The following is a 25,879-nucleotide window of genomic DNA, read 5'->3' as shown; positions in this document are numbered from 1 at the left end:
GGTGCCCCATGAAGTGCCATTTTGTTCCCGAGCACAGAATGCTGCATGGTCTTGGAGGCCGAGTCCAGAAGAATGCGGGCGCTCGGAAGAGTGCGGGGGGAGCAGAGACAGAGAACCAGTGGTGAGGGAGAGCGGTCCTGCCGGTCGTGTTGGACAGAGGAGTGAGGACGCAACGGTGTCGCTTTGCCTCCCCGTGTACACCAAGGAGACCGACCCTAGGTCCTTTGGATAAGGGAGGGTACACAGTTTTTAAAAACATGAATAGGTCACCCTCTGGGGGGAAAAAGTTTGTATGCTTCAGCAGTGAGAGGCAGCTTTGTGATGGTCATTTAGGGAAATCGGGTGTTGAAAGAATTCAGTTCTGCACTGAGCTGTCTGTACACGTTCTAGTGAGGACAGCGATTGCAGCATAATCGAGAGGAGTCATTTGGATTCCAAGACCCCAGAACCACACAAAGACACACTGGTCAGCAATGGACATGACTCTGTAACATTTTTTCCCGTTTATTTTACGTTTATTGTTCTTAAACAGCTTGTGACAGAAAACTCGGACCCAGGGAAACACATACAGACTCGGGAATACTATTGCAGGGGCTGGGAAAGGGGCCCTGGGACAGGAATCTCAGGTCTCCTTAGCTCCAGGCTGCCGGGGGAGGGGAGGGAGCCATCCAGGGATGGCAGGTTTTTGTTCTCCCCTGGAACACCATTCTTACTGGAGGACTTTTGGGGTAGGTGCGTGAAGAGGGGGAACAGGGTGGAGGGAATGTTGCCAAAGCACAGAGTCATGAAGTTTTAGGTTGGCTGCTGGTGTAGGGGATCTAGCTCCTGGGAAAGAAGAATTAGTTGAGGTAGTTGATTTATGCAGGAAAACTTCCCCATCCGCCCTCAGAGCATCCTCTGGCTGTTTGGCAAGTAGGGTCAGTGCCTCAGGCTAATGCGGGGTTACCCGGTGTGAGGATGGCCCCTGAAGGTCAGATCCAACCCACAGCCTGTGCCTGTCCGTCTGGCAAAGCACAGATCCTCTTTGCATATTTAAACGGTGGACCCAACCAAAGGAAGAGAATTTTGTGACATATTTCACTGTTCTTAAGTAATTTTTTATGGGAACACGGTCACGCTCCTTAACTTCCACATCATCTGGCGGCTGCTTCTGTGCTCTGTCGGGAAAGCTAAGGAATTAGGACAGAGATGATGCAGCCTCACAAATCCTAAAATATTTATCATCTGGCCTTTATGGAAAAGGTTTGCTGCCTTCCCTGGGCAGGGGGGATACCGACGTTGGGGATTTGGTTGGGGGAGAAAATAGAGCTTTAGCCGCAGAGACTCTGGAAACCATGACATTCAAACTGGAAACAGTCCTGGAGCTGATCTGAAGTCTTGGAGGCGGGGATGCCACAGGCCTCAGATAGTGACGCTGTTCTCTATGCGGCTGGGTTTCAGGTAGTCATACGGCAGGTCGAGTCGTGTATTCCGGGCCGTGATCTCTCTTTCTAGGTTTTCCAAATCTGTTCGGAATTGGTTTAATACCGCCTTGGCCTTGGGACTTGAGAAATACTTTTCTTTGTGATGCCCCAGAGGCACCTAGGAAAGGACAAAGGATGCATCAGTTTCTAGTCCAGAGGCAGAAGCACGGAGGGCCTAGCCCCTGTTCCGATGTTTCCCTTCCAACTGTCATTTCCCTTTCCCCAGAGCCCCCTCTTACCATGTCTGGCTGGCGGCGACCCAGATGCCACGTGATGGTCATTTGAAGACAGGCCTGTCGGATATCAGGTAGTGAAGCCATCACCGTGGCCATCGTTATTTCTTCCTTGGAGGTGGGCGGGGGCATCCGCATTGTGCATGGGGCGTTAGGGACCCAGGCATACCAGTCCAGCTGGGGGAAGAAACTGCAACCCTAGGATCCTGAGACTTATGCTTTGAACCCTTCTCTCCCTTAGGAATCCCAAGGTCCAGATGCCTGCCTTCAGGGACCTGGGCTTTCAGCTCTCATACCTGGCCCTGGTTGATGGCCCCGTGCTGAGCAGTGCATGTGAAGACACACATGGTGAGGAAATGGCAGAGTTGCTTCTGGGACTGGAAGGAGACGGGGAAACCTGCCAGAGAGGAACAGGATTGAGGGGCTCCAGTGCGAGAGGAGAGAAATGCAGGTGATCGTCTTGGGGGTGTCTACATCAGTTGCGCTCAAACTGCGTGGGTCGATTTAGGTATGGCTTTTTTTATAGTGGGTACAGATGTGTATTTGCTCCTTTGTATGGTTTTCTTCATGTTTTCTCTTTTCTAGTTCGCTTTACTGTAAGAATATAGCATACAATGCATATGGCACACAGGACGGGGTAAATAGACTCTTTACGTAATTGGGAAGGCTTCCAGTCAACAGTAGACTCTTAGTAGTTAAGATTTTCGGGAGTCAAAAGTTATAGGCAGATTTTTGACTGCTTGGCGTGTGCGGGGGAGGGTCAGCGCCCCTAACCCCCCACCCCGCCCCACACTGTTTGAGGGTCCACTGTATTTTGGCTTTGATGGGTGTCTATTCACTTATTTATTCAAATACATTGGCATTAGACCTGAGTTTCATTTCAGGTTCAAGCAATATAATCTGGGTGTCTTAGGCTGATTACTTAATCTCTCTGAATTTCCATTTTTTCACTTATAAAATGTGGGTGATAACATATTGAAATCACCTTGTATGTGACAAAGGCTCGGTAAATAATGATTATTGTTATTATAGAATTATTATGGAATTGTTACTATCGGGGGCTAAAAAGCACTGAGCGGTTGAATATCTTCTGCCTCAAAAAGTGGTTAGGAATTTAGGGACGTTTCCTCCTGTTCCCCAATAGAGGATTGTGAATGCCCGAGTTATAAAGGGAGGAACAGAAGAAGTTGTGTATTTATAGTGTCACAGCCAAGAGAGGCTTTCCACAAAGGTTATCTCAGGCCACTGATTCTACAGTGGAGATGGTGACTTAGAGCCACTAAGCCTATGAGTTAAGTGGAACAAATATAATCACTCCCTTTCTATCAATTAAAAAAAAAATCAAAGACCAGAGAGAGCGAACTACTTGTCAGGATCATATGGTCTGGAAAAGGCAGAGGCTGACCTTGAACTTGGGTTCCTCACTGATACTCTCAAGCTGTTTTTCATTTTAGCACATTTCCTCTAATAAGGCTGTTGGGAAAATTAGGCAAAGTGCATGATGAGAACCGAGGTGAGCGGAGGAAGAGAGGATGAGAGGCAGTTGGTGGAGATTAAAGCTGACATGTGAATATTTATTTTTGTTTTCCCAACATAGAGAGTGGTTGGGGAGAAGCTGAGCGGGGAGAGAGGGGGAAGGGTCTTCTGGGGGCCTGGGGGATCTGAGAGACAGTTTTGAGGTGTCCAAGACAAAGTTTGGGCCCGGAAGGGTGAATGCAGGTGTTGGTTTATCATTGGCTGCATCCCTGGGGCCTGGCTCTCCCCAGTAAACATCTGGAGTTGTCCCGGAGAGCCAGAGGTGCTGGCATGGACCCCAAGAATGATCTAAAGCAGCCCCCGTAGGCCCATGTGTGTTAGATGGGGGGGATGAACCTAGCAAGAGCTCAAGAAAGGCTGTTCCTTCCTCAGAGGGTAAAATGCAGGTAGGGGTGCCCCAGGTCTAGCCAGATCCTACCCGAGGGGAGGGGGAACTGGACTGGCCCCGGAAATGTGGCCGCCATGCGCGGGGTCCAGTTGGCGCAAACCTGTACAGTACTAAGTTGGGGTGGGACGGGACGGGACCAGGGCAGTGTGGGGCATGCGCTGTGCACCCTGGACATGTGTGTGTGCTGGGCAGTGGCGGGTGGGAAAGGCAGGGACGGAAAGCAGCGTGGGACGTCATGGGTCTTGCTGGAAGCTCTTCCCATGTATTTCTGTCCTCACGTGAGAAAACAGACAACCAGGAGGAGAACAGGGGTCCCAGCAGGGCCTGGGCAGATCCCGCCCTGGCTGCGGTTCTGGTCTAATGGGGCCCCATGCTTGGGCCCCACGATGTGCTTGGGGCTTGGGGATGGCAGTAGAGGGTGATGGCCAGGGTCTCTGAGGAGGACAGCCCCTGGGTGTCTAGAAGTGGCTTGAGTCTTAGCAGGTGGGAATGGGATTGAGATGCTACGCACGTGGCTGGAAGGGAGGTGGGATGCGGGGTTGGGGTCCTGAACCCAGAGGGGCAGAGCGGCCCAAGGGCCCCAGTCCCTGGGGAAGGGTCCTACCTCGGTCCTGGGCCTGGCACAGCCCCACCTCGGTGATTTCCCGACACCAGGCCTGCAGCTCCGGGTCCCCTCTCACAACGTCGTCCCTATGGTAGAAGAGGCGGACGATGCCTTCCACGTATCTGCCCGGGGGAGAAGGGAGGTGAGCTTCCCGCGAGAAGAGCCTCGACTGCTTTCCTGTGGCCTGGGCCCAGGTGACTCCCGCTGTGTCCGGGGACAGATTTTACTAGACTCGTGTTTGGGGACATCCCTTAGCTCTTTCTAAACATGGGTTTAGAAAGGAAGGAAACATTATAACGCCTTGTTTTATGAATTTTGGCCGTATGGCTGAAAGGTGTTCTTCCTGACAAACTCCCCTGACCGCAGCCAGGCCCTGGGACCCTGTGGTTTAGCCGCCGGCAGCTTCCCCTCCCCGTACTTCCTGTCTCGGTCTCCCCGGCTTCAGACCCTCCCTGCTGCCTCCTGACTCTTCCTTCTCGGCCGATGTCAGGCCCTTCTTGCTTCCACGTGGGGTTTGGGCCCATGCTGACGTCAGGTGGGAGCCCCGTTCTCCCCCTCCCTGGCCCCGCTCCCACCGTCACCCACCGGGCGATGATCCCCCAGAGCCGTAAAGCGTCATGGGCGTAGAGGGCACTTGGGATTCCCAGCAGGCCCCGGTCAGCCAGGTCGTCAGGGGGACAGAGGGAGCAGTAGGTCAGCTGAGCCATGGCCCGACGCAGCAAGTGCACGTGGCCCCCGCCACCCGTGCTCACCGCCTGCGACGCCAGAGAGGGCAGAGAGGGGAGGCCCTGAGCGACAGGACGGAGCCAAGCAAGGGGCTCCGAGGTGGGGTTGCTCATTGACGGACATGGGGGGAAGGGACACTCCCCCGGGTTGGTCTGGGATCCTGAAAGTGGCAGGAGGTCACAGAGAGCTGGGTGACGAGTGGCCCCACCCCCGCAAGGTCCTGTTACCTCCTCACCTTATCAAATATCCCTCCTTCTGAGATGAGCTGGGATCTGGCCCTGGTGTTGATCTCCAAGGTATAGCGGATGTGTGGGATCAGGAGCTGGGGTGGAGGGGGTGGGGGTGGTTATGGAGGCCACGCGGGGTCCTGCCTCACGGGGTATGGGGCCCAGCCTTGTGGCCTCTCCCTGCTGGAGGCTCTCCTCACTGCCCTGCCTGCCCCGCAGGTCTGGTTTTCTGCTGCTCCCCTCACTCCCCTCGCTCCCTCTCCTGCTCTCCCTGCCCCCTGCTGCCCATCACGCTGTACTAAAGCACTCGCTTCTGTGCTCGTCCAGGGTCACGGCCCCTCTGAGTGTTGATCTGTGTCAGTTCCCATCCTGTGGACTGCGGGTGATGATGGGGCCTCCCGTCTTGGGGGCTGCAGCGCTCCAGCCGTCGGGCCCCCATGGAGCCCCTGGTGCTGGAGCCGTTGCCGTTTGTCTCTGTTCCCACCTTGACTGCTGGTGTCAAGAACCAGCCCCCGTGATGGACTTTATGTTTCTGTCCTTCATGTCCTCACAGCTGAAGCTGTCTTCTGGCTGCTTCCCTGTCAGGGGCTGCAGTGCGAGGCCCCTTTTTGGGGTGGGTGCCGTGAGCCACTTACGGGGTGGGGGGCACTGAGCCTCCTGCTGACCCTGCAGGGGGCCTGACATCAGACCCGCGCCACCCCGAGCTGGGCGGTCAGATCCCTCTGTTGTATAGCTTTAGCAAACACTCGTGCTAGCTATGGAAGAAGGCTGTCTGGTCCTCGCAGGAATGCCTTTGACCCCCAACTGTCTTGTCTTATTTGCACCCAGCGTATGTGCGGCCGTCATGCGGTGCTGCTGTCTGTCAGACCTGTGGGTGCCACGCTCAGGGAACGACCCAAGCGGGGTGAAGGCAGTTCGCACTGGCCCGAAACTTTCCAGAAAGTTCCTGAGAGACGCCGAGTGTCCTAGAAAGCCCAGAGTCCACGGGAGCAGAGCGGCTACCTGAGGACAAGCAGCCCCTAATGACAGGAGTGGTCCTTGCAAGAACGATGGACTTTTGTAGCTTTTAGCCAGTGTCATGCGGCTGTGTTCTGTCGCTCTGTCCTTTCACAACCCCGCTGTGGCGCTCAGGATTCTGGATCAGGAGGTCAGGATTCTGGATGCGCACCCCAGCATCTGAGGCCAGAGCCAGCCTGCGCACAGAATCTTTGTGAGCAAGCAGACTTTGCTACCCCGTGGGACTGATCACGGCCCAGCCGTCTGCCCTGGGACAAGGCTGACATAGGTGGAGACAGGGCTGACTTCGTGATGGGGGAGCGTGAGCCTGAATAGAAGCCTGACCTGTTCCCGAAGACCAGAAGATTGCGACATAGGAGCACCCTGAGAGCCATAAATCCATCTGATCTGTGCTACCCTAGACTCAGAGGGGCCACGGCTACCGGTGGCCAGGCTTGGGGGCGGGGGTGCCGGGAAGCCCCCAGCTGAAACCCCGCGGCTGGAACTCGTGTGCATATTTTGCCAACATTTCCGCTCCTGGCACCTAAAATGGAAGCCCTGCTCTTTGCTTCCAGACTGGCTCTCCTCCCGAGTGGGTTGTTTCTGGCAATTATCCCTGGATTTGTCCCTTCTCGGCCATGTCCCTGTGCAAGATGTTGAGGACATTTTTACGCAACCATGAGTCTTATTTTGTTGCCTTCTGCTTAGCAATGGATACTGAGCTCACTCTTTTATCAGATTTCAATATTTCTAGGTTTTTACCACACCCCCAGCTTGTGGGTTGCTGGATGCTGCCACAGCACGGTCCTCTGGCCTTTCTTTCTCTGGTCTGGTGCCCAGGCGCACTGTGGCTCCCCACCCCCAGCCAAGTCCTTGGTTTCTTTTTACTTTTCTTCCAGATCATCATCTTTCCAATGTGTGTCTTTTTCCACCTGCCTCCTGGGGTGTCCATTGCCTTCTGATCTGTTCCTACTTAGCAAACTCCTTGGCTGGGGTAGAACATTCTCCCATCAGTTCTCTGGTGTCTGTGGGCTGTCTCTTGTAATTTTTAGTTCCAGATACCGGTCTCTGGATGGTCTCGGGTGTCACGTGTCCTTCTGGCTGCACAGAGAGGCTCCTAAGGCAGGAACAAGGCTGCTGTTTTCCTAACAACACTCCTGCTAGAATATAGGCCCATTGCTAGGTCGGCAGCTCTCTGAGCATTTCAGGGGGCTCCTTCAGTAAGATGTCCTCAAGGAACCCTAAATGATGCAACTGAAAGGGGATTTGGGGGGTAGGCGGTCTTCCAGCTCGTCTCCCTTCTTGCTCTCACAAACTGACAAACATTTTTGTGGTCGCGATGTTGTTGGCTCTTGGGCTGTTTCCTGTCCCTGGGATCTGAACTGGGACACAGAGGGTAGAGCGTAGCATGTACCTTGAAGACAGGGTGCAGCCCCGGGAGGTGCCTCATGGTGGCCACAGCGATGACCTCGGCCACCAGGTGAGTGTTGAGGAGGTGGTACTGGAGCTGGTGGAGCTGGAAGTCAGAATTTCGGACCCAGGTCTTTGCCAGGAGCCAGGCGAGTGGGGGATCTGAGGGCAGGAACAGCGGCGGGGTCGGGGATCTGGGGCTGGGGGGCTGGATCTGTAAACAGGAAATCAAGCCCGTTACGGAGACTTTGCTTTTCTTTGGTGGGTGGGTGGGGGGGTCAGTGGGAATGGCGAGGGGGTGAGGAAGACGGTTGCTCCCCGGGGGTTACAATCCAGGGGGAGGGCCGAGGCCATCTTCTGCCCTGCCTCTCGCTGGCGGTGTCGCCACACCAGTGCCCGGCTGGAGGGGGTAAAGGCAGGAGTGTCAAAGCGGGGGCTGCAGGGAGGAGATGCTGCGGAGGGCTGGCTATTGGGAAAGGGAAGCCAGACAGGTGAGACAGCGGACAGTACTTGTAGCTGTTGAGAACCGCGGGAGAAAGGGTGTTCGTCCGATGGTGAGTGTTTGGAGTCAGAAAGGCTTCAGGGGGATTAGGGTGTTTCTCAAAGTATGTTCCCAAACCAGCATCACTCAGGGGCTTGTTAGAAATACACACACTCCATCCCTAGCCCAGACCTACGGAATCAGGAAGTCCGGCGGTGGGCCCCAGCTGCATACACTAATGGGCCCGCCAGTGACTGCGATGCCCTCTAAAGTCTGAGAACCAGCGGGTCCAGGGTGAGTATCCAAAAGGCCATTGTGACTCTTGAGCAGAACAAGAACTTCCAGTTGGGTGAGTCAGGGGAAAGCAGACTGCAGGCAAACGGAGTGACAGGAGACAGGTCTCACTGTGTGAGGAGAAGCGTTTGGGAGCCAAGGAGTGGGGGCTGCATCCCCAGGAGCGGAGGTTGGGGCCAACAGAGAGCGGTGCGGGGTGGGGCGCGCCCAGGGCGCCTCACCTGGATGGCCACAGGCAGCAGCTTCCCGTCGGGTTCCATCTTCAGCAGGACGAGAGGGGCGGCCACGTACTGCTTCTCACCCCGGATCACGTTGGCTGGAATTCCATCCAGCAGGATGAAGTCGGCCTCAAACAGGGAACCATTCTGGGGAGAGGAGGAAGGTGCCCGTGGTTCGAGTGGAAATCACACCTCCAGGGCCAGGACCAAGGGGGATACGTTGATGTAGTTTCTGGCCGCCATCCCGTGTCGGTACCAGCGTCCTGTTGGCGGGACTGGAGCATCTGGGCCAGCGCCTCTCGGTTTATAGATGCGAACGGACAAACAGTGCCCCGTGTGTGGGAGCAGTCCCGGGGTCAGGACCCGGCCTGTGCACAGTGCTGTCCGCGGTGCGGGTGCTGGAAGCCGTCCTTCGGCCACGCTGGCCGGCTCCCTCTCCATCACCCCTCCGTGGCTGCTCCCTGTGTTTGCCCCCAGCGACCCCCTGGCTCAGCAAACTGAGCTCTTTCCCCACGTGTCCAAACTTCTGCTCTGCTGCCGGCCACCCCTAGGGCCCCTAGTGTCCACTGTCACGGAATCCAGCACACACCCACGCATGCCCGCGCACGCTCACACCCGGCTCCTCTCCTCTGAACCCAGCTCTCGTCCAAGAGACCTCCCCGCTCTCCACCTCCGGCAGCGCCTCCTTCACCTTCCCCCCTACGCCTGAGTCACTGGGTCGGGAGTCTGGACAGCCGCCAGCAAATGTCCTTGTCCCTGTTACCATCGCTGGCCCCACCTGTGTCCTGGGAACCCACGCCGTTGCCCTCCACCCTGGGAGCGCCTCACAGTTTCCCCTGCACGCTTTGTTACCTGTAGGTTTTTCCAGCACGGGACTCTGCACCCAGGCGGGGTGGGTGCCCACAGCCTCCCTCCCCCTGACTCATCTTTGGTGCGCCCCCCCCCCCGTTCAGCATGTCACAAGGCCAGGGGAACCAGCAGGATGGGAGGCAGTACCTGGAGTTCGCTCTCCAGCTGGGCCCCCAGTGCCTCCAGCCCCGGGGGCAGCACCAGCCGGGAGGGCAGGGAGGCGGAGCGTCTCAGCAGCATGGGGTTGGCCCCATTGAGGAACTGGTAGCCGAAAAGCTCGTCATCCCGCCAGCACTGGTGAACCTTCTCTGTGGGGTCAGGTGGTGGGGGGGAGGAGGTGCTTATCACAGCTCAGAGGTCCTGGCACATGACCACCCCGTCTCCAGCCCCTGGCTTTTCATTCCAGAGGCCTCTGTGAGATGTTCAGGTCTCCTAAGGGAAGGGGTCATGGGGGACTCTGGGGTGTGGCGGTCGGGTCATCCAAAGGGGCCCTCAGGGTCTATAGGGATCATCTTGGGGAACCACTGACCAGCCAGGGCGCTCTTCTGGCCCCAGAAGATCTGATCAAAATCCTCCAGGCAGTTCCAGGGGCTCAGGAGGGTGTAAACACGTTTGAGGACCATCTCCAGCGCCCTAAACAAGCGTGGGGACGTGAACCCATTGCCGAGCTCTCGGCCCCTCCCTCGTCGCCCCCGTTCCTGGGTCTCCTGGCCCTCTTCCTCTCTGAGCCCCAGGCTTTTCCTCACCCCGCCTTCAGCGCCCACTCGAAGTCTAGCCTCTTGTCTTCGTGGAACCTCATGTTCGGAGGCAGATCGTCTTGACACCCGGCCGCTATCGTCAGGGGTAGCCCCTCCTTCCAGGTGTCCCAGCTAGGAGATGGGGCCCAGGCTTCAGGGAGGGTGTGTAGGTCAGTGACGGGGGCAGGGCCAGGGAAGAGGGGACCTTTGGGGGGCTCGCGGGCCAGTGCTTACCAGTACAGCTTTTGTCTTTCCTTCAGTTCTTTCTCTCGATGCTTCTGGAACACGTCCAGGGCATTGTTTCCTGGCAGGCGTGCTGGGGGGTCGGGCATTAAGATGATTGACCGCACGGGTCTGTGCGGCCCTGTGCTCCCCCTGCATGTCCCCTTTCTTCCTTGATTTGTCTATCCCTACCGGATCCTAATCATCTCTACCTATGGTCGGATTCATACCCTTCATCAGGCTGAGATGGGACCACACCTGTTTCTACCACGTACCGCCTGGCTCGATTTCATGTTTCCAGCCTCACCTGTCACACCTTCCACTGTCCTTGAAGGCTGCTGTGCAGCAGCTGTGCCGGCTGTCTTTCCCAGGGTTGCCCTCCTTAGACTTCCCACCACAGACCTTGTTGACTTGCTCCTGCTCTCTGGGCCCATCCCTTCCTGTGTCAGAGCCGTATCTTCCAGGTTTCCATCCTTACTGTCCTTGCCCTTGTGTGTCTCCTGATTCATCTCCTGTTTCCAACACTAACAAATTCCTATGGTCCCTGCCCTGCTGTCGCGGTGCTCCCTGTCCCTCACAGTCTCCTTTCATGCTTCCCCAACCACACCTGCTCTGGGCTCATGGCTCAGAGCATTTATCTTCTTGCCTTAGCTGCCACCTGCCCAGGGGTCCCTGTCTCCTTCTGCACCTGCCGCCATTCCAGCCACCCCCCCCCCCCCCATTAGTCTGGCCACACACGGATCTCCTTTCCACTCTGCTCTCCTGTTTTCCGTTACTGCTCCGACCCCAGGCCCGTCCCCTTCTTGGAAGAGGGCGTCTCCAAATCACGACCTTCCCTTCCAGCCTCCCTGGCAGCCCTTCATCCTGGCTGTAACTTCTGGACTGAGGGACGTTGCCCTGACCCCTGTCTTGTCCCCACCTCCTGTGCCCACCACCCACTGTGCCCAGCTCGGAGGGCCACTTCACCTGCATCCCTGCCCGTCAGCCCCCCAAGCCCTCACCGGTGCCCTCTGGCAGGCTCAGCATGTCCTGGCCCTGCACCCAGCGGTAGCAGGGGAAGGCGGCCTCCTCGCAGGCTCCCGGGCCCTGAACCGTGATGAGGTCGCAGAACCACGCGTCATCCACCAGGGAGTGGTGTTTGCACAACTTCACAAACTGTAGGGGCCCCAAGTCCTTGGGGATGTCGCGATCAAACTCCTCCTCCTGTGGGGACCACAGCCCACGACACTGAGCACCAGGGGCCCCGGAGAGGCCGTTTTGGTGTGCGTGAGCCTCCGCTGCCTAAGGCCTCTAGAGACAACACCTGTTCCCTGCTCCAGACACCTGCGCCCCAGGGTCCGACGTCACCGACCTCGGTCCGTCCCTGAGCTGTCCCCGCGCGGCGCTCTCTGAGCAGCCTCTAACCAGACCGCTTGTACCGCATCGACCTTGGCCCTGGGGTTACTTGGGGAAGCCGTGGAGGCTGCGAGGACCCTGGCGGAAGGGAGGAGGGACTCGAGTCCAGCCCGGGCCCTGGCTCCGGATCTTCTCCCTGCCCCGGCAAGTCCTCTCCGGCGCGCTCCGGCTGTCCTTCGTCCGCCGCCCTCCCCCCCCACCCCCGCCCCCCCGCGACCCCGCCGCCACCCTCGCGGTCCCAGGCCGGGCCAAGGTCGGGGGTCCCCTTCCCCGTCCGCTGACCTGGCCCCGCGCCGGCCGCAGACGCAGCTGCAGCTCCGCCTCCCCGCGCGTCCCCACCAGCCACAGCTGCACGCGGTTGTGAGACCCGGAGAAGAGCCAGGCCCCGGTGGCCACGCGGATGCGGTAGCGCCCCATGGCGCCCCCGGCAGTTCGGGCGCGGAGCCGGGTCCTGCGCGCTGGTGGGGATTGCCCGGGGCCGCCGGCGGCTATTGAGGCGCCTCCGGGGAGTCGTGGGCCTTTAAAGATGCTCTGCGTGCCCGCCCTCCTCACGCCCTTTCCCCGCCCTGGACTAGCCCGAACCTGCGGCGGCAGCGGGGCTGCGGGGCAGGGCCCGGCTCCGGGTAGGGCGTCGCTGCCGGAAGATAAAGGGGTCTGGGCCTGGGCGGGGCCGAGAGGATGGAGGCGCCCTGCCCGCACTTAGGGGCGGGAGTCGCCAGTCGCGGTGGCCCCGGGGTTATTGGGAGCGAGGCTGAGGATCCTGGCCTCTGGGGAGGCGGGAGGAAGAGAGGGTGAGTGGGTCTTCCAAAGTGGGAGGAAGTCTCCCGTTCTCTGGGCTGGCATCTGGGGAAGGCTGCCCTGGAAGGCCGTGCTGGGCTCCCGCAGACCCACCCGCAATCCCCCCCCCCCCCCCCGATTTCTACCTCACCGGAGCCCAGCCCTGCAGGAAATGACCAGGGGCTCCCTAGAGCCTGGAAAAGTAGCAGCTCAGGAACTTGCTCCCCTCTGTCCCGCAGCCCAGTTTCGCACATCCTAGATACACCAGAAACAGAAAGGCCTGACAGATAGGGCAGTCAAAGCTCCTTTTGTCCCACGTTTAGTGGGTGCAGAAAATATTAGGGACTCAGGTGTGCCTGCCCCACGGAGTCAGGTAGGAACCCAGCATACAAGTGTGATTCTCATGACCTTTGTCCTTGCCAGGTGAATGCAGCCCTGTGCCCTGCGGTTTGAGATTAATTTGTCTCACTGACCCTGATGAGTTCTTCCCCTACCCAAATTGTTTTCTCCTGAAAATTGTATGTAAACGGCTTTCACTGGGCCTTAAATCCCACTTCTTTCATCAGCCTCCTTGTCCTTATCTCTCCCCTCCCTCCAGATATTTCCTGTGGGGCTCTAAGGGCAGGAAACTGGGGGCCAGTGCTGGTTAGGGACTTTGTAAGCTCTGGGAGGCCGATTCCGGACTCAGGCTTTGTCACGCTCACCCCTGCCCAGGCATCTGAGGAAGCCTCCGGCAGGTCCCTGTCTAGGCCCTGCTCCAGGTCCCTTAGAAACATTTGGTTCCCAGGTTATCCCTGGCGATGCTAGGGCAGGGCAAGTTAAAGCTTCTTTTTTGAGCCTGACCCTCAAAATGATATGGCATGGTGGTTACTGGGGATAAGAGGGCTTCTAGGCCCGCAGGATAGCCTCCCAACCTCACAGAAGTGTCTGGTCCTTACCAGGCTGCCATTCCCTTTCTTACTCCCAGGCTGACCCCTCCCTTCATCATCTGCGCTCAGAACTGGGTGTCTGCCAGTTCTCGCAGTTTTGGGGGCTCACCCAGTAAAATGGCTCACATTGCCCCCTATGTAGTAGATGTATCTGACCTTTCCCACACAGACCCCAAAAGGTTGCTTTTGCCTATGGGAGAGGCTGTTTGATTTTGCCAAATCAGTTCACCCCTGAACCTGCTTCCCCGCTGTTTCGTGACACCTTTTCTGCCCTGTCTAGCGCACAGCAGGGTCACATGGCAGAGGGGGAAGGAATAATCGAGAATCATCCTAGTTAATGCATATGCGAAGTGTTCGTATGTTTAAAACACTTAGCTGAAGCCAGTGTGTTTTATCTGCAATTATGCTGTTATTTACTCATGGGAAACAATTTCCACTTGAATGTCTGCGTCCCTTCTAGAAATTCCTCTGCCCTACCACCACACAGTTTCTCCAGGTCCCTCCAGAGACCCCAGACTCCCACTAGGGGTCATACTCCTCTAGAACCTTCCTCCCACTTCTTTTCTTTTTCCTTTTTAAGCACTTGCGTTATGTTGGGGGAATACAATTCCTGGCCCCGAAAAACCTCTCCAACAAAGGTAGCGGAGAAAACCAGTTTTCTTTCTGAAGAAGCATTAAACCAGTATAGGATGTGCCTCCCAGGTAACCCACGATGAGACCACAAAGACAGAAAGACACCTTCCCCCTTCCCTCTGGACAGGCAGGTGCAGCCCATTCCACCCCCTCAAGATAGCCGGGAACCAGCCCTCAAGGCAGAGGCTTGATGGCACCTTTTGCACTGTTCATCCTGCCATCACCTGGTAATGGATGACCGTCCGTGTGATTGCTAGGCTTGATCGTGAGAAGCACAGAGTTCTTGTATCTTTTTAAAAAGATTTTATTTATTTATTTGACAGACAGAGATCACAAGTAGGCAGAGAGGCAGGCAGAGGGAGAGGGGGAAGCAGGCTCCCCGCTGAGCAGAGAGCCTGATGCGGGGCTCGAACCAAGGACCTTGAGATCATGACCTGAGCCAAAGGCAGAGGCTTAACCCACTGAGCCACCCAGGCGCCCCAGAGTTCTTGTATCTTTATGACCGCAGGCGGTTTTGCAGCTTGGAGCATGGAGCCCCCCTGGGTTAGGCTCCTGGGCTCCCACAGAAGCAGGAGAGAGGGGCACTATGTCCTTTGATGTGAACATTTCAAAGGGGTAGATCCCAGGTCCTTGGGAAAGACATTCCTGGATCATAAAGCAGACAAGAAGCTTGTTTAGCTTCTAAAAAGATTCACACACATTTCAAAGAGACAGAGAAAGAGCGTAAAATGGCACGTTTTCTTTTTTAAAAAGTATGTTATTTATTTGACAGAGACACCGTGAGAGAGGGAACACGAGCAGGGGCAGAAGGAGAGGAGAAGAGCTCCGGATGCGGAACCTGAGCCCAGGGCAGGCACTGAACTGCCCCAAATGACATGTTTTGTAACGTAAATGTCCTCAGACAAGGGCACTGGGGAGCAGTCTCTTGTTTTCAATACAGAGAATTAAACCTCTTACTTAATTTTTTTTTCCTTATGTGACCATTCTGTTCCGCATGCTGCTGGAACGGCCAAACGCTGGATTTTGCCTCGCCGTTGGCGGTAAGGAAGGCCTCATCAGCCCCATGAGCACCCCAAGGCTGAGCTCGCCCCCTCTTCCAGACTCCCAGACCCCATTCCCCGCGCCAGCAGCCAAGCGGCTCCCACGTTCCGTGACCTCTCCTCCCAGGGCAGCCAACTTCCTGATCAAAGCTTCCCTCACTAGGTCACCGCCAGGGCCTGGGGGTGGGGGGTGGCCCTGAGGTTTTATGGCCAGAAAGGCTTGTGCAAATGTTTTTCTAAACCGAGGAATGATTTCATCTCCTTCCTTTCTCGTGTGCCAGCGTGGTCCCAGCTGCAGCCCCCCGAGAGGGTAACCCCACTGCGCCCGGCACAGCAGTGTCTGAGCCCATACTCGGCACAGGGCTCTAGACAGTCTCTTTGTTCCTCGAGGGTGACTGGGACATGCGGACATGTCACGTTATAAACCATGTCACGTTAGGCTGTGCAGATATAGGACCTGACTGTGGGGGAGAAACGATACCCGGTTTTCCAGTCAGTCCCTTGAGGACTCGCTCCTTGTAAGACACCTGGCCTGGCACTTCTGTCTCAGTGTCATCGCTCGCTTCTGTCCTTGTTCGGGGCTATAGCTGCAGAAACTCTGTCCTGCACCATCTAATGGGTGCAGGCATCCCCGCATAGGCCACCGATAGTGATAGATGCTCAGGCTTTCCAAGCTCTTAGTTCACACGGGCTCGGGCACCATTCCCAAGAGTGACTCTGGTGCGAGGGGACTGAGACAAGGCCATGTCCAGCTTTAGCCTCTGAAACTGTCAGGCCTTGGCATTGAGCCTGGTCATTTGAGTGGCCGCTTTCCTCACAGAGGGCCCCCTTTTGGGACCCCTTGTGTTCCTTCCTGTTGGTGGATCTGTGATAGAACCTTCTCAGGCTTCCACAGAGGACTTGAGTACTATTGAACCATGTAAAAGAAATTCTGAATCTCAGTCTCTTTTCTTTCAGGCAGTGTCTTGGGCCCTTTAGGCAAATTTACCCCCTCCTCCTCACCTACCCATTCTGCAGACCAAGGGAGATTGGGGTGGCGTGGGAGATGGGGAGGGTGTGGCCAGGAAGGACAAGCCTTTGGGGGACCTCAGAAGGGGCCAGAGAGGGGGACGCTCTAGGCTCAGAGAAGAGTCAAAGATGGTTTCCTCTCAGGGAGCCGTGTCCATTCAGAGAGGAAAAAAGCTGGCAGATTTTTACCCTTTAGCTGCCTCCTTTCCCACTGATTTCACTACCCCAATCCCAGCAGGGATGCCCGCGGTGAGCCCCAAGGGTCTGCTCAGGTTTCTGTGCATTCGAGAATCATCTGCGATCATGAATATGCTTCGAGGGGTGCTTGGTTTGGGTTGTTCAGAAAATCTTTGCCCTACTGTCCACACTTCCTACAGCTTGCAGTTTTCGCTTAAGACATGTTGCTCATGGAAGCCTCTGGAGTTCAATGGTGGCTCATCTGACGGTTGCTCTAGAAGACCCAGAGAGGGCAGATAAAATCCGGGCAAGGCGCAGAGGACATGGGTGTGGATGCTTCATGCTCACACGAACCCACGTGACGTCTCAGATGTTAATGGTGGTTTGTGGCCCTCCAAAGGACCACACGGGTGAACAGATACATGAAGGTATGAACATTTCAAGCGGTAGGGACAGAGAGAAATGAAGAAACCAATGTCTTCTGGGTTTTGTAAGGGGGTGGTAATGGAGAAGGTAGAGAAACGTGACTCAGGGCTGTGATTTCCTCAGCAGTGCTCACTGCTTGGTTGCTAGACACAAGGAAGAGAAAAGGTTGCAATCATCCAGATTGTTAATCATTGGCAGGGATCCTGAGGCTCTGTCACAGGCTGAAGTGAGCCCCTCCCTCGCTCTTCCCACCCCTGCGTCAGTGGTAAAAAGCAGGCGTGGGCACCAAGTCCCATTCTCACATGTTGTCAACTTGCATTTTAAGCAAACATGGGGTCAAGGTAGGCCTCCTGGGCCCACTTTCACAAGACTGGCATCTCTTAAACCGCTTGGATTTACTTGGTCGAAATCTGGCTCTTCTCTGCATTTCTGTAAAGAGGTTGAGAAGTTAATCCTGGGCCTTCTCTCCACCCCTAACTGCAACTTCCAGTTTCTTAGAGCACCAACCTCCGATTCCTGACTGATCCTTTCAGGACGTCTCTGGAGGGTCACCCCCACGTGTGTTGCACCCTCCACTCCGTCTCAGAGAAATAAAGGGTAGAGGACAAATGAGTGTGGGGTCTGCCATGGGGGATATGGAAATCCCGCTCCTTCTCTGGGATCCCAGCCACTGCTTGCCTTTCTCTTGGTTCTAACGTTTATCATGTAATCCTACATAATTCAAATTTCTTACTCGCTGATTCCCAGAAAGTTTTCATGTCTTGCATGATGGTCTCTGTCCCTGGGCTTTCAGGTGTTCCTTCCATGTAAAAGACTGGTACTGAAGGTTGGAAAGGTAACAGCCAGGGCAGGGACCAGGGTGAGGCAAGTGAGACTCTCACCTTGGGACAACATTTCAGGGGCCCCCCAAAACTCAGTAATCAAGATATAGTATATTTTGATACAGTATTTTATTTTATTTTTTAAAAGATTTTATTTACTTATTTGATACAAAGAGAGAGATCACAAGTAGGTAGAGAGGCGGTGGTGGGGGGAGGTGAAGCAGGCTCCCTGCCGAGCAGAGAGCCCGATGCGGGGCTCGATCCCAGGACCCTGGGATCATGACCTGAGCCGAAGGCAGAGGCTTAACCCACTGAGCCACCCAGGTGCCTCTTGATAGTATTTTATTTTATTTTTATTTTTTAAAAAGATTTTATTTATTCATTTGACAGACAGAGATCACAAGTAAGCAGAGAGGCAGGCAGAGAGAGGAGGAAGCAGGCTCCCTGCTGAGCAGAAAGCCCGATGTGGGGCTCGATCCCAGGACCCTGGGATCATGACCTGAGCCGAAAGCAGAGGCTTTAACCCACTGAGCCACCCAGGTGCCCCGATACAGTATTTTAAAAGATCAAAAGGAATGCAAAGAAAAAATATGGGATGAACATGATATTAAAATTTAAAATAAAGCCAGGATCACCTGTAAGGCTTCGTATTAGCCATCTAAATTCTTAACCCTTTTTGCAGTCATTCCTTCCACGAGAAACTTCTCTTTGACCTGATCCTTGGCATCCTCTTACCCAATCCATAAAATCTGGAATTTTCTTACTTGATCTTATTTCTGTTTATTCACAGGCTCTCTTACCTCCTCTCCCCACTTTCGCCCTCTCCCCCGCAATGGCGTGCTTGGGGAAAAATCCCCATTTTTCTTCTGTCTAAAACACTTATTTCTCATAGTCTCACCTCCTCTTCAGACTCTGCTCTGCCTCCTGGCTTTCTGAAACCAAAAACGTATCTTCAAGGTGTTTTCTAACTAACAGGCCATCTGCTACTTTCTCCACGTACCTAAATGACTTCCCCAGATGGAATTCTCAGGTATCGATGTCTTTACCATGAGTGTCTGTAAACTGAAGAGTGCAGAGACCAACCCTCTTAAGATTCATGCCCTGCCCTTCCCGACCCCAGACAATTGGCTACAATCAGGGTGTGTGTGTGTGTGTGTGTGTGTGTGTGTGTGTGTGTGTGTGTGTTTGAAGAACGTAAGAAAAGGAATGAATCTAGGGGCGCCTGGGTGGCTCAGTGGGTTAAAGCCTCTGCCTTGGCTTGGGTCATGATCCTGGGGATCGAGCCCCTAGTCGGGCTCTCTGCTTGGCAGGGAGTCTGCTTCCTCCTCTCTCTCTCTCTCTGCCTACTTATAAATAAATAAAATCTTTAAAAACTAAAAGAAAAGAAAAGGAATGCATCTAATCAGTCTTACAAGACTCTGAGAAGTCGATGTCATTGCTCCTCTTTTGTAAATGAAGGTACTAAGTAAGGCTCAGTTGGGGAAGGGATGTCCTCAAAGCCACACATGTAACGAACAGGTGGAACAGCCCGGAGCAGTCATGGCATGATTGACAGCCTCAGCACCCATTCTCTTCACCCCTCCAGTGTCGCCTTCCGCCCTGATCCCTGTCATGAATCCCTCCCCAAAGATTACTTACAACCTCAATGTTCTAAAAGTCTCCATTAGGGCTGCCTCTGGAGGGTGCAGGGTCTCAAGGAAATACTTTTCTGCAGGCCCGCTATCTGTATAGATGATTTAATTACAAATGTATTCCGAATTCATGGGCCCATGTAGGATAGGATGGTTTCTCAGTGAATCTGACACCAGGGGCTATCTGAGAAGGAGGGCTCACGAGGTACATTTTTTTGAGATCTTGTGTATTTGAAAATGTCTTTATTCAGCTCACACTTGCTTGGTAATTTGCCTAGGACTAGACTCCAGGATGGGAAATGAACTTCCTTAGATTTTGGAAGGTATTTTTGTTAGTGTAAGTATAGGCTAATTTCCATAACAAAGAAATCTCCAAATACACTGACTCAAACATCCAATTAATAGTCCGTCTATTGGGCTCCACACTGGGTGGGTGTGGTGCCTACTTAAAAAAAAAGAAAAGAAGGGGTGCCTAGGTAGCTCAGTCCATTAAGCAGCTGCCTTCAGCTCAGGTTATGATCTCAGGGTCCTGGGATCAAGTCCCACATCGGGCTCCTTGCTCCACAGGGAGCCTGCTTCTCCCTCTGCCTCTACGTGCCACTCTGCCTGCCTGTGCTCTGTCCATCTCTCTGACAAATAAATAAATAAAATCTTTAAAAAAAAAGAAAAAAGAAAAGAAAAAGGAAATGGTCCACATATTGCCTCTTCTAATTTCTAGCTCTTTTTTACTGCTCTCCTGGAGATCTCCTCCACTTCATCTCCACTTTTTCTATTAAACTAAAAATGTTTTTCCTATTGGATCTTTTCTGTCTTGTTCTTTGTTACTTTTAAAAAGCACTTTGCTCTACCAAAAACAGGGATACCTAGAAATAAATCCAGCCAAAGAGGTGAAACACTTATTCTCTGAAAACCATAAAACACTGATGAAAGAAATTTCATGGAAAGACACCCCATGCTCATGGATTAGAAGAACAAATAGTGCTAAAATGTCCGTACTACCCAATGCGATCTACAGATTCAGTGCAACCCCTATCAAAATACCGTCAGTATTTTTCGCAGAGCTAGGAAAAACAATCCTAAAGTTTGTGTGGAACTCCAGAAACCCCTTAGGCAAAGCAACCTTCAGAAAGAAAAGCAAAACTGGTGGCATCATGGTTCCGACTTCAAGCTCTACTACAGAGCTGTAGTCGTCAAAGCAGTACAGCCCTGGCACAAAAATACACACACAGATCCATAGAGCAGAATGAAAAAGCCCAGAAATGGACCCACAGCTTTATGATCAGCTAATCTTGGACAAAGCAGGAAAGAATATCCAATGGGAAAAAGACCGTCTCTTCAACACATGATGTTGGGTAAACATGACAGCAACGTGCAGAAGAATGAAACCGGATTACTTTCTTACACCATACATTAAAAATATATCCAACATGGATTAAAGACCCAAATGTGACACTTGAAACCATGAAACTCCTAGAAGAGAACACGTTCAGTAATTTTTTGACATCGGCTGTAGCAACTTCTTTCTAGACATGTCTCTTGAGGTGAGGGAAACAAAAGCAAAAATAAACCATTGGGATTTTATCAAAATAAAATCTTCTGCACCGCAAAGGAAACAACACAATTTAGAGGCAACTTCTGCAGTGGGAGAAGATATTGATAAATGACACACTTGATAAAGGGTAGTATCCAAAGTATATAAAGAACGTATAAAACTCAACACCGAAAAATGGATAATCCAGTTAGAAAATGGGCGGACGACATGACAAGATGTTTTCCCAAAGGAGGCATCCAGAGGGCCAACAGACACGTGAGGAGATGCTCACCATCCCTCGTCATCAAGGAGATGCACATCAAAACCACAATGCGTGCCACCTCACGCCTGTCAGAACGGAAGAGATCAACAGCACAAGGAAGAACAGGTGTTAGCAGGGCTGCGGAGAGAAAGGAACCTTTGTGCACTGTTGGTGGGAGTGCACATTGGCGCGGTGACTGTGGGAAACAGTGTGGAGGCTCTTCAAAAAGTTAGAAACAGAGCTACCTCAGGATCCAGCAATCACACTACTGGGTGTTTACCCAAATGTACAAAATACTGGTTCTGAGGGCTACACGCTCCCTGATGCTTATGGCAGTGTTACCTACAATAGCCGCATTACGGAAACAGCCCAAGTGCCAGAAGTCGGTGAGTGGGTAAAGAAGATGCAGGATACAGCTACAGTAGAGTATTACTCAGCCGTTAAGAACAATGAAATCTCATAGTGACCTGGATGGAGCTAGAGAGTATTATGCTAAGTCAGTCAGTCAGAGAGAGACAAATACCACGTGATTTCACTCATAGTGGAATTTAAGAAGCAAAACAAACGAGCAAAGGGAAAAAGAGAGAGAGAGACAAACCAAGAAACAGACTTTTTTTTTTTTTTAAAAGATGTTATTTATTTATTTATTTGACAGAGAGAGAGACACAGTGAGAGAGGGAACACAAGCGGGGCAGTGGGAGAGGGGGAAGCAGGCTTCCCGCCGAGCAGGGAGCCCGATGTGGGACTCAATCCCAGGACCCCGGGATCATGGCCTGAGCTGAAAGCAGAGGGACGGTTAATGACTGAGCCCCCCAGGTGCCCTGAGACACAGACTCTTAACTGTAGAGAACAAACTGACGGTTACCAGGGGGGCAGTGGGGGAGGGACGGGTGAAATAGGTGATGGGGAGTAAGGAGTGCACTTGTGATGAGCGCTGGAGAGTGTGTAGAAGTGCTGAATCATCATATTGTGCAGCTGGAACTAGCATTACACTGTATGTTAACTAAGTGGAATTTAAATAAAACTTTAAGAAAACCCACCCTTCTCTTGTTTCAAGGATGCTAAGTCACTAATATTTCTGAACAGGGTAATTATAGTTGAAAAAAAAAACCCTTTTATTCCTGCACTATTCCTGTTTTTTCGGTCCTTTTTCTTTTTTTTTTTTAATATTTTATTTATTTATTGACAGAGAGAGATCACAAGTAGGCAGAGAGGCAGGCAGAGAGAGAGGAAGGGAAGCAGGCCCCCTGCTGAGCAGAGAGCCTGATGCGGGACTCGATCCCAGGACCCTGAGATCATGACCTGAGCTGAAGGTAGTGGCTTAACCCACTGAGCCACCCAGGCGCCCATCGGTCCTTTTTCTTTTTAAATGTCTGGTGATCCTTGGCTTTCACTTCACATTTAAGTCTGAGGCACTAAGAAAGTCAATGTGCCCACTGTGGGGCTTTCAAAGGAAGGGACAGAGACCTGGGCATTGGAGTGGGACCTCAGCATCATTATCTTTAGGCATTCACTAGTGGGATGCTTGGTTCCTCTGGAGAGCAGCATTCCACCTTCCTGTTTGGGGTGTGGAAGCCTGGCCGTCAGCAGTCTTGGCAGCATTTGGAGAAAGAGGATGGGGAACTCACCATTTGGCATGTTGGCTTTCTCTTAGATTTTATCTTTTCAGTAGGGCACACCCATGTGGTGTCCCGAGTCCAGAGTCCTATTGTCCTATAAGAGGGTAATCTTCTAGTCTTCTCTTGGGGAGAAGGAGAGAGAATTGCCTGAGGGGGCTGATGAAGGACTGTGGAGGCCATTTGATTGTTTCCCATGCAGATTTTCAGCCATTTTAGCTGTGCTCAGGCTCACCTACACCTATAACGGCAAGGTTCCTTGGTATTCCAGTTCCTGAGCCTTCCAGGGGGATCGGTGCTGATGGGCTCACCCCCACCCGGTAGGCATTTGACTTTCAACTTTCTCTATTCTGCCAACCTGGTTACCACCTGTCCATGTGCTTTCAGCTTCCAAGCCATAGATGTCGTCTCTTATCTACCCTTGCATCATCTCTGTTGGGAGAGGTGATCGAGAGAATGTGATCACAGTTCCCCCAAGAGCTGGACTCAGGCAATCAGAGACTCCTCCCACCTCCCCTGGAATGAATATTCTCCCGACCACTCCTGTGGTGGGAGCCATTTTCAGGGACACAGAGAGTAATGTATTGTTGACACCCTCTGGGGAGTATATGGGACTGAACCCACTTACGGCTTCTTTACAAACTTTTAAGACTTGGCAGCCGGGTGTGGAAATCTGCTCATCTTGCTGCCACCCAAGACAAGCCTCGTAAGTAAGTTCCCTTGCTTATTAAAACTGCCACCTACCAATCTAGGGTAAACAGCCTCTTTTTTCCGTCTCTCCCTGCCCCGTCTGCATACAGTTGGCAAACCAGCAATCTCCTGTTCCTTTTGTAGTTATGCTTTTATTTATTTACTTTAAAAGATTTTATTTATTTATTTGACACACACAGAGAGAGAGAGTGCAAGCAGGCAGAGCAGCAGCAAAGGGAGAGAGAGAATCTGGCTCCCCGCCAAGCAAAGAGCCCGATGCAGGTCTTGATCCCAGGACCCTGGGATCATGACCCAAGCCGAAGGTGGCTGCTTAACCAACTGAGTCACCCAGGCATCCCATAATTATGCTTTTAAAAATGTTCCCTAACTGGCATTTTAGTTGAGAAAGGAATGAGAGCAAAGAGGGGGGAAGAGCTCCTGTCCTTCATGATTACTTACAAAAACATTTTTTCTTTTAAATAGTGCCACTCTTCCACTTTTTTCTCACCTCTCCTTCTTGAACTTTTGGGTGCATGTTAGAACTTCTGGATTTATTCTCCATGTTCCTTAATATTTCTTCTTTACTTTGTAATCAAAGTGATATTACTGTGTTTTGTACTTTAAGAGAATTCCTTGGCTGAGTCTTCCAACTCACAAAGCCATTCTTCAGCTCTGTCCGTTCGGCCACTGACTTGCAATCTCAATGACATTTTTAAATTTCCAGCTCTGCAACTTGCTCCATTTAGTAGTTTTCAGTTCCTGTTTTGTGACTGCACCACCCACCCATATTTCTCTGAAGATACCATTTACACTTATTTTGAAGTTCCAATCTGGCACTTTATTAATTGTATTTCATTGGGTTTAAGTTCTTCCAATTTTAAAAAATAATTTTTATTTTCTTTAAAGTCAATTCATTGACATTTAGGGTATTAGTAGTTTCAGAGGTAGAGTTCGGCGAGTTCTCCCGGTTTTCGAGTGTGTATCTTCTGAGGCTAGAAGCTTCTCAACTGCCTGCTAATTCTTTCTCTGTGCAGTCCTCTTCACAGTTGATGGCATCTGCTCCATTGCGTGCTGTCTTGCTTTTCACAGATCAGCTGGGGGGAGGGGCTGGTGTCGCTGTCAGGGTGGCTCTCCGTATTTGTTTCCACTGGAAGCTGAAGTAGATGGATGTGCTGCTGGCAAAGTGCAGAGCGTGACCGCTCCATTTTCCCTACGGCGGCTTCCACGTGGCTCCCACACTTTAGGGCACCGGTCTTGTTTCCTCCCCGGGGGAAAGGACTCCACGCTCTCTCTGTATTCTTGTTGATGTTCTAGGCTGCTTTTCCCTTTCAGGCTAGCATGACTTCTGTGTTTTAGCAAGTTGTCCCTCTCTTCCCCACCAGCCATTCACTTTCCAATTTTGGAGCATAGGTATTCATTTATCTATAATATTATTTCCTGTCGTGTCCCTGGTTAGAATTTGGTGTAGCAGGTAGATCCCCATTTCTTTGAGCCTGCCAGTTTGTCATCGCTAGTGATATTTCCTCCTTACCAACTCCCCTCGTACTGGGGACTGAAAAGATATTTCGAAACCGTCTTATGATTCTCAAACTATGAATCAAAGAAGCAAAGGCAGTTCAACTAATATATCCTGCTTCACCAGTTGTTACAAAATTGACATACATTTCTTTAAATATTTGGATCAAACTATTTTTCACCTCCACCCTACCTGTTAGTGTATGTTATTTCTTCCTTCTCTAGACGCTTCTGCGATGTTAGTTAACAGTTCCGTAGTGCTCACCTTGATGATGTTCCTCCCAGACCCTGGACCACACGTTCACCTGTGTGCTTTTTCCACATATGAACCCATAACTCCAGACTCCTCAAAGAAGCTTACGAAGTTTAACGTGTCAGTGCTTGTTACTCTCTTCTTGAGGAGAACAAATCCGGAAACCTGCTTGTCTGCCAGAGATTTGTGTGTTTGCTTGTTTGTTTTTGTTTTGTTTTTGGACTCTTGTTGCCTTTCCTGGAATGTGGATTGGCTGGCAGATCCCAGGGTGTCCAATGGTTTGGCTCCTTGTCTACTGGTAACCGAGTCACTGAACACCAGTCAGTGATAGTCCCGTGCTCTAGGACTGGGATTGGCCAAGATGGGGACACATGGCCCAGAATGGGCTCCTCGGAGCCATTGAGGCTTCTGAGACTTTGATGGAAATAGGAGGAATGAAGTCTTCGTGTTTCCACAGAGCTGGTAGACTCCAGGCCAGCCGACCACAGTGCCTTCCACTCAGAGGGAGACTTGTAGAGAAGAAAGCTGACGTGGAGGAAAGCAGAGCTGGGTCACGGACGAGAAAGACTGAGTCCTCATGATATTGTTTGAACCCTTTGATCCACCCACATCTGAGGTCAGACTATTTCTGACTTTCTAAATTATGGGAACCAATAAATCTCTTTTCTTTTTTTAAAGCCACTTTGAATTGACTTTCTGTTACATGTGAACAAAGAATCCTGAATAATGCAAGGGGTAAGGCAGGGGCACAGTTTCTGCACAGGGGTCCTGGGTCCGAGAAATCGGACTTA

At 52.6% G+C, this 25,879-nt stretch overlaps 1 protein-coding gene and 1 long non-coding RNA gene across 11 annotated transcripts in view; one reads left to right on the top strand and one right to left on the bottom strand.

The window, feature by feature from the left end:
- The window catches only part of LOC116577409, a 55,297-nt gene that overhangs the window by 321 nt on the left and 29,097 nt on the right, over positions 1-25,879 (top strand). The window contains exons 2-4 of one of the 7 annotated variants that reach the window (XR_004280504.1): positions 1,690-1,770; positions 1,938-2,044; positions 14,891-15,083. This is a non-coding gene — a long non-coding RNA (uncharacterized LOC116577409). Of the gene's footprint in view, positions 1-1,689; positions 1,771-1,937; positions 2,148-2,281; positions 2,460-6,005; positions 6,882-14,890; positions 15,084-25,879 lie in introns of those variants that run through there. The other 6 variants (XR_004280502.1, XR_004280499.1, XR_004280500.1 and 3 more) reach the window with 6 other exon arrangements.
- Positions 481-12,350, bottom strand: LOC116577406 (arachidonate 12-lipoxygenase, 12S-type). Of its 4 annotated transcripts, none has more exons than XM_032320577.1 (14): positions 12,062-12,350; positions 11,386-11,587; positions 10,397-10,478; positions 10,172-10,294; positions 9,955-10,058; positions 9,573-9,733; positions 8,580-8,723; positions 7,588-7,797; positions 5,186-5,272; positions 4,810-4,979; positions 4,225-4,346; positions 1,993-2,093; positions 1,703-1,894; positions 481-1,581 (listed from the first exon to the last, which is right to left on the bottom strand). In XM_032320577.1, exons 1-14 carry the CDS (start codon positions 12,194-12,196, stop codon positions 1,402-1,404), a joined length of 2,013 nt encoding a protein of 670 aa, XP_032176468.1. In that variant the 5' UTR covers positions 12,197-12,350; the 3' UTR covers positions 481-1,401. The 4 variants fall into 4 exon arrangements, with proteins under 4 accessions (XP_032176468.1, XP_032176469.1, XP_032176470.1 ...); XM_032320578.1 differs by having other exon boundaries at positions 1,703-1,873; XM_032320579.1 differs by having other exon boundaries at positions 4,225-4,310.

This window comes from Mustela erminea, chromosome 18, assembly GCF_009829155.1.
Source record: "Mustela erminea isolate mMusErm1 chromosome 18, mMusErm1.Pri, whole genome shotgun sequence".
In the NCBI taxonomy this organism is placed as follows: domain Eukaryota; kingdom Metazoa; phylum Chordata; class Mammalia; order Carnivora; family Mustelidae; genus Mustela; species Mustela erminea.
The sequence above is the reverse complement of the archived record's forward strand: the minus strand, read 5'-3'. Positions and strand labels throughout refer to the sequence as shown.

Bases quoted from the DNA above. Each gene is read 5' to 3' on its own strand.
- LOC116577406 (XM_032320577.1), bottom strand. From the start codon at position 12,196: ATGGGGCGCTACCGCATCCGCGTGGCCACCGGGGCCTGGCTCTTCTCC. The intron at 11,588-12,061 runs GTCAGCGGACGG...TGGTCCCCACAG, and splicing joins TGCGGCCGGCGCGGGGCCAG to GAGGAGGAGTTTGATCGCGA. The intron at 4,347-4,809 runs GTGGGTGACGGT...TCCCCCGGGCAG, and splicing joins CTCTGGGGGATCATCGCCCG to ATACGTGGAAGGCATCGTCC.